This window comes from Thalassophryne amazonica, chromosome 11, assembly GCF_902500255.1.
Source record: "Thalassophryne amazonica chromosome 11, fThaAma1.1, whole genome shotgun sequence".
Lineage (NCBI taxonomy): Eukaryota > Metazoa > Chordata > Actinopteri > Batrachoidiformes > Batrachoididae > Thalassophryne > Thalassophryne amazonica.
Window position 1 is genome coordinate 34218176 of NC_047113.1, and position 8245 is coordinate 34226420.

The 8245-nt window shown below is 40.8% G+C and overlaps 1 protein-coding gene across 3 annotated transcripts in view; it reads left to right on the plus strand.

Annotated features, from left to right (window-relative positions):
* Positions 1-2465: 2465 nt before the first annotated feature.
* Positions 2466-8245, plus strand: part of csf1ra (colony stimulating factor 1 receptor, a) — a 45551-nt gene continuing 39771 nt past the window's right edge. For 2 of the 3 annotated variants that reach the window (XM_034181170.1, XM_034181171.1), the window contains exons 1-2: positions 2466-2546; positions 2841-2948. In XM_034181170.1, the coding sequence (XP_034037061.1) occupies positions 2897-2948 (52 nt within the window). In that variant the 5' untranslated portion in view covers positions 2466-2546; positions 2841-2896. Of the gene's footprint in view, positions 2547-2840; positions 2949-5582; positions 5635-8245 lie in introns of those variants that run through there. The other variant, XM_034181172.1, reaches the window with a different exon arrangement.

The following is an 8245-nucleotide window of genomic DNA, read 5'->3' on the forward strand; positions in this document are numbered from 1 at the left end:
ACAGTAGGTGTCAAGTTTCATCTTGTTCGAAGAAATATTTAAGATCTTGTATGCACAACTTTTCAAAGACTCTGTCCCCTGGTGGCCACAATTAAAAATGAAACTCACTCACTGTTAAACTTGTCTGAAGTCTTAGTGAGGTGAACTTATGTAACAAGTTTCCTTTTGACATGCGAAGTCTTTCTCAAGATATCGCATGCACGGTTTACAAACTACACTGAAAAAAGAATAGTTGAAACAACTTAAATTAATTGTTTCAGTTGGTAACATCTAAAAGAATTAAGTTGCTTGAACTTAAGTTTGTAAGTTAGAGTTGATCTATCTTACTAACTTACAAGTAAGTTCAAACAACATAATTCATTCAGGTGTTACCAATTGAAACAACTTTTTAAGTTGGTTCTTTTTTCAGTGTGTGCTGCCTGGTAGCAACTAAAATCAAAACTCACCCGAGGTCAAACTTGTGAACCAAGGTTCACAAAATACACAAAATCTAAGACTCTGTCCCCTGATGGCTACAACTGGAATTACCATGAATGCAACACTGAAGTTGCTCAAGGTATCAGGTATCCGTTGAACATAAGGACATGTGCATGAATGGATACACATATGGTGTCAAGGTGTTCCTAGACCAGCTTGGTCATCTGCAACACAGGTAAAGATCTGAAATCCAAATATAAAGTAGTGTTCAGAATAATAGTAGTGCTATGTGACTAAAAAGATTAATCCAGGTTTTGAGTATATTTCTTATTGTTACATGGGAAACAAGGTACCAGTAGATTCAGTAGATTCTCACAAATCCAACAAGACCAAGCATTCATGATATGCATGATATGCTATTAGTAAAAAAAAAGTAGAAAAGGGGGTGTTCACAATAATAGTAGCATCTGCCGCTGACGCTACAAACTCAAAACGATTATGTTCAAACTGCTTTTTTAGCAATCCTATGAATGACTAAACTAGTATTTAGTTGTATAACCACAGTTTTTCATGATTTTTCCACATCTGCAAGGCATTAATTTTGTTGGTTTGAAACCAAGATTTTGCTCGTTTACTAGTGTGCTTGGGGTCATTGTCTTGTTGAAACACCCATTTCAAGGGCATGTCCTCTTCAGCATAAGGCAACATGACCTCTTCAAGTATTTTGACATATCCAAACTGATCCGTGATACCTGGTATGCGATATATAGGCCCAACACCATAGTAGTAGAAACATGCCCATATCATGATGCTTGCACCACCATGCTTCACTGTCTTCACTGTGAACTGTGGCTTGAATTCAGAGTTTGGGGGTCGTCTCACAAACTGTCTGCAGCACTTGTCCCCAAAGTCACATCAACAATTTTACTCTCACCAGTCCACAAAATATTCCTCCATTTATCTTTAGGCCAGTTGATGTGTTATTGTAACCTCTTCTGCACGTCTTTTATTTAACAGAGGGACTTTGCGGGGGATTCTTGCAAATAAATTAGCTTCACACAGGCGTCTTCTAACTGTCACAGCACTTACAGGTAACTCCAGACTGTCTTTGATCATCCTGGAGCTGATCAATGGGTGAGCCTTTGCCATTCTGGTTATTGTTCTATCCATTTTGATGGTTGTTTTCTGTTTTCTTCCACACGTCTCTGTTTTTTTTTTTTTTTTGTCCACTTTAAAGCATTGGAGATCATTGTAGATGAACAGCCCATAGTTTTTTGCACCTGCGTATACGTTTTCCCCTCTCCAATCAACTTTTTAATCAAACTACGCTGTTCTTCTGAACAATGTCTTGAACTTCCCATTTTCCTCAGGCTTTCAAAGAGAAAAGCATGTTCAACAGGTGCTGGCTTCATCCTTAAATAGGGGACACCTGATTCACACCTGTTTGTTCCACAAAATTGACGAACTCACTCACTGAATGCCACACTACTATTATTGTGAACACCCTCTTTTCTACTTTTTTTACTAATAGCCCAATTTCATAGCCTTAAGAGTGTGCATATCATGAATGCTTGGTCTTGTTGGATTTGTGAGAATCTACTGAATCTACTGGTACCTTGTTTCCCATGTAACAATAAGAAATATACTCAAAACCTGGATTAATCTTTTTAGCCACATAGCACTACTATTATTCTGAACACTACTATAAATGTTGATGGTGAGTCCCTAAATACGTTTTTTGAAACGAACTTGATCATTATCCCAGAAATCGTTCTACATCCTGTGTGAAGCAAGTTCATTCTTACACCCGGTGCCCCAATTTGTGGTCCTCAGACTGATCATCGTCTGGTCATTAGGCTGAAGTCCACGCTGGAGGGCCAGCAGCCGTGACCTAACAGGCGTTGATTCGTCTGAAGTCTGCAGATGTTCCAGCGGAACTGTGGCTTTCTATGACAAATTGGTGCAGCCTCATTAATTTGTTGAGCGTGATGTGATCCTCCTCCCTACACTGTTCCCTCCACCCTCCACTTGAGCCCTGAAAGATTACAGCGAGAGCATCGAAAAGACAAGACCAAAGGGAAGAAGGGACGGTTATGTCAGCTCTGGATAGTGGAGGCATCATTACCCAGGTGAGGGGACTAAGGTACAACTCGTACTTTCATGACTTATGGTAGATAACCTGCCTTGTAAGCTGGAATCTGTTAGTGGGTTTTAAAAAACAAAAATACATATAATTAATATAATAAAATATAATGATAAACATAATAATAACAAAAAGGTTTAAAAAAAACAGTTCTCCAGTGTTTTGTAGGGCTGTGGAATACAAACTGTTCAGTACAAAGAGCAGGAGTAATAAAAAAGAGAAGTAAATGAGAGGAATGAGCAACAGCTGAGATGCTTTTCTCTTTTTTTTTTCCTCCTAGCTGCACGAAGGAGCACAGACTGTCACCGACGCTGCATCACTTGGAGCTGATCCAGGATGCAGACCTGCCTTGCTCTGCTGCTGGGGGTCGTGGCCTCTGCTGCCTCAGGTAAGACCTGCTGAAGTCCTCCCTGAGCCTGCTTTTGGACAGCTGCACCACCGTGTGATCTGCTTTAATGAAGTCTGAGAGTGATAAAGGAGGAGCGGTATTTTTGTTTCAAATTCTGGAATGTGATTTTTTTTTTTTTTTCACTTCTGCACTCACAAAGCACGTCACTCTAACATGAAATACCCCGAGGAATCAGGGTCATATCTGGATCATAAACGCATTAGGTGCCACACAATTTTAAGAAAGATGTAGTCATCAGTGTTGCATTTATTAGCTGTGACTTTGTTGTAGGTGTTGTATCTGGACAGATGATCAGACATTAATACTTTTTTTTTTTGTAAAAGCCTGATTACTACGTACATCCCCATTTTGTTATCAACTGCAGGACAGCACCCAAAAAAAAAAAAATTCATGCTTTTTAAAATTAAAAACATGCATTTTCAAAGAGAGAACATGGGTGCGTGCATGATGGAACTCCTCCAAAACCATCTGGTGAAATTCAGCAGTAGTACACCATGTGAAGATGTGGAAAAAGAAAACTAATTCTGGTGTGAAAAACTTTTTTACACCATACTTGTCAATTACACAAACAGAGATGACTGCTTTGTTAATTCAGCTATTTAATCACAAAATATATACCTATACCTTTATATACACTGCAATGTATTTGGACATTATATGTAAAGCTTTTCTGATAATGTCTGGAAAATTGCTACATTATTCGGGCACCTGGTAAGGATGCCACCTGGGCACCTCCCTGGGGAGGTGTTCCAGGCACGTCCATCTGGGAGGAGACCCCAGGGAAGACCAGGTGGAGATATTATATCTCCTGGCAACACCTCCGTATCCCCCAGTCAGAGGTGGTTAATGTGGCCTGGGAACGGGAAGTTTGGGGTCCCCCGCTGGAGCTGTTGCTCCCGTGACCCGATCCTGGATAAGCAGTTGAAGATGAGTGAGGGAGTATTCAGTTTGAGAAACATGGCTTTACGAATCAAATGTATCATACTAATGTGTTTCTGTGCTACTTTTCATGGCATAAATTCAGAACAATTAGAAAAGGATCTTAGTTGAAACAGAGTTGACTGGTCTACTAATTCAGGTATTTAATCACAAAAGACACACACACACACACACACACACACACACACATATATATATATATATATATATATATATATATATATATATATATATATATATATATATATATATATATATATATAAATTTTGTGCTTGGGCAGCACAGCACAATGAAATGCACGCTTTGTGGGAGGAGTGGTCCAGCCCCCTCGGCGGATTTTCATTGTCAGGAAAATGGCTGAGCGAGTGCTGCTTTGCTGCATCAAAAATTTTTTCAGAAACTGTGAGAGACAGCCAGGTGGAAACCATTCGGAAACTTCAGATGGCTTTCAGTGAAGATCTTATGGGCATCACACAGATTAAGGAGCATTACAACCGGATTAAAGACGGCCCACAGCGGCTGAGGGCGCACTGCGCTTCGAGCGGCCATCGACAGGCTGAAACGACCAGATCATTTCCAAAGTGAAGGCTGTGTTGATCCGGGACGTCGTGTGACTACCAGAGAAATGGCAAGAGAGGTGGACATAGCACTTTTTCGGCACTGTTACAGGAGATTTTGTAATGAAAGACGTGCGGCGGAATTTGCGCGTCAGGACGGAGCCACTAATGGTGCAGAACAAAAAGCACCTCCATGTTGGAAGTCTCACGGGACATGCCCAGCTCTTCCACCATTCGGAAGATTCAGACGGCTTTGGGTGGCTTTTCAGTCGAGTGAGTATCCAAGAAATTGTCGAAGAGCTGGGCATGTCACATGTCCTGTGAGACCAACACGGAGGTGCTTTCGTTCCGCGCCATTAGCGGCTCTGTGGCGAATTCCTCCACTCCTGTTTTAATGACAAAATCTCCTTTAACCCCTTAACACCTGAATTTATATAGCTGTATATAAAAAGATGTTTTCTGTGTGTTTTTGCCTTTAAGTAGATGGTAAATAATGTTGAGATTATTAATTACACTTTTGCACAAAAAATAAATAGTAATTTTGGTATTCTGGTAATAATTTATGTTATAATGTTATAATAATAATAATTGTATGTTGCAAATTTGCGACAACAGGCATACTGGTCAATTTGGTAAGTTGCATATTTGAGTCAAATATTGTAGCATATATGCGACAATAGGCGTTAAGGGGTTAACAGTGGAATGTGCTGGGAAAGTGCTATGTCCACCTTTTCTGCCATTTCTCTGGTAGTCAGACGACGTCCCGAATCAACATAGCATTCAGTTTGGAAATGATCTGGTCGTTTCAGCCTGTTGATCGCCGCTCGGAGCGCGGCGCGCCCTTCGTCATTGTGCGCTGTCTTTAAACTGGCTGTAACACTCCTTAATCTGTGTGATGCCCACAAAATCGTCCCTGGAAGACATCTGAATTTTCCGAATGGTGTCCACCTGGCTGTCTCTCACAGTTTCTGGAAAAATTTGATGCAGCGCTGCTCCAGCCGTTCAGACATTTTCCTCACAATGAAAATCCGACGAGGGGGGAGGACCAGTGCTCACTCAGAGCATGCTCACAGGCGAATGACGCAACCAACAGGCGTGAAAAAACTCACGCATGCACACGAAGGTTCAAGCTTGGCTGATGCAATCACACGTGATTCAAATCCATAAGGTTATTGCAAAAAATAAAATCCAATACTTCTCTAACAGACCTTGTGTGTGTATATATATACTCAACAAAAATATAAACGCAACACTTTTGGTTTTGCTCCCATTTTGTATGAGATGAACTCAAAGATCTAAAACTTTTTCCACATACACAATCTCACCATTTCCCTCAAATATTGTTCACAAACCAGTCGAAATCTGTGATAGTGAGCACTTCTCCTTTGCTGAGATAATCCATCCCACCTCACAGGTGTGCCATACCAAGATGCTGATTAGACACCATGATTAGTGCACAGGTGTGCCTTAGACTGCCCACAATAAAAGGCCACTCTGAAAGGTGCAGTTTTGTTTTATTGGGGGGGGGGATACCAGTCAGTATCTGGTGTGATCACCATTTGCCTCATGCAGTGCAACACATCTCCTTCGCATCATCCATGAAGAGAACACCTCTCCAACGTGCCAAACGCCAGCGAATGTGAGCATTTGCCCACTCAAGTCGGTTACGATGATGAACTGGAGTCAGGTCGAGACCCCGATGAGGATGACGAGCATGCAGATGAGGTTCCCTGAGACGGTTTCTGACAGTTTGTGCAGAAATTCTTTGGTTATGCAAACCGATTGTTTCAGCAGCTGTTCGAGTGGCTGGTCTCAGACGATCTTGGAGGTGAACATGCTGGATGTGGAGGTCCTGGGCTGGTGTGGTTACACGTGGTCTGCGGTTGTGAGGCTGGTTGGATGTACTGCCAAATTCTCTGAAACGCCTTTGGAGACAGCTTATGGTAGAGACATGAACATTCAGTACACGAGCAACAGCTCTGGTTGACATTCCTGCTGTCAGCATGCCAACTGCACGCTCCCTCAAATCTTGCGACATCTGTGGCATTGTGCTGTGTGATAAAACTGCACCTTTCAGAGTGGCCTTTTATTGTGGGCAGTCTAAGGCACACCTGTGCACTAATCATGGTGTCTAATCAGCATCTTGATATGGCACACCTGTGAGGTGGGATGGATTATCTCAGCAAAGGAGAAGTGCTCACTATCACAGATTTAGACTGGTTTGTGAACAATATTTGAGAGAAATGGTGATATTGTGTATGTGGAAAAAGATTTAGGTCTTTGAGTTCATCTCATACAAAATGGGAGCAAAACCAAAAGTGTTGCGTTTATATATATATATATATATATATATATATATATATATATATATATATATATATATATATATATATATATATGTGTGTGTGTGTGTGTGTGTGTGTGTGTGTGTGTGTGTGTGTAGAGAGAGAGAGGAGAGAGAGAGAGAGGCATATAATTACTCATAACCATCCCAAAGACGTATCGTTATCTTTGGCTGCTTTCAGTGATGCCGGTATTTGGTTAGACTCTTTCTCTCAGATTGTTCTGTCTGAGTTATTTTCATTAGTTACTTCATCCAAACCATCAACATGTCTATTAGACCCCATTCCTACCAGGCTGCTCAAGGAAGCCCTACCATTATTTAATGCTTCGATCTTAAATATGATCAATCTATCTTTATTAGCTGGCTATGTACCACAGGCTTTTAAGGTGGCAGTAATTAAACCATTACTTAAAAAGCCATCACTTGACCCAGCTATCTTAGCTAATTATAGGCCAATCTCCAACCTTCCTTTTCTCTCAAAAATTCTTGAAAGGGTAGTTGTAAAACAGCTAACTGATCATCTGCAGAGGAATAGTCTATTTGAAGAGTTTCAGTCAGGTTTTAGAATTCATCATAGTACAGAAACAGCATTAGTGAAGGTTACAAATGATCTTCTTATGGCCTCAGACAGTGGACTCATCTCTGTGCTTGTTCTGTTAGACCTCAGTGCTGCTTTTGATACTGTTGACCATAAAATTTTATTACAGAGATTAGAGAACGCCATAGGTATTAAAGGCACTGCTTGAATCACGGTTTGAATCATATTTATCTAATAGATTACAATTTGTTCATGTAAATGGGGAATCTTCTTCACAGACTAAGGTTAATTATGGAGTTCCACAAGGTTCTGTGCTAGGACCAATTTTATTCACTTTATACATGCTTCCCTTAGGCAGTATTATTAGACGGCATTGCTTAAATTTTCATTGTTACGCAGATGATACCCAGCTTTATCTATCCATGAACCCAGAGGACACACACCAATTAGCTAAACTGCAGGATTGTCTTACAGACATAAAGACATGGATGACCTCTAATTTCCTGCTTTTAAACTCAGATAAAACTGAAGTTATTGTACTTGGCCCCACAAATCTTAGAAACATGGTGTCTAACCAGATACTAGCGGGGACTAGGAGAGAGCATATCTCACCCATATTGGCCTCTTTTCATTGGCTTCCTGTTAATTCTAGAATAGAATTTAAAATTCTTCTTCTTACTTATAAGGTTTTGAATAATCAGGTCCCATCTTATCTTAGGGACCTCATAGTACCATATCACCCCAATAGAGCGCTTCGCTCTCAGACTGCAGGCTTACTTGTAGTTCCTAGGGTTTGTAAGAGTAGAATGGGAGGCAGAGCCTTCAGCTTTCAGGCTCCTCTCCTGTGGCCTTGCCTTACAATATAAAGTGCCTTGGGGCAACTGTTTGTTTGATTTG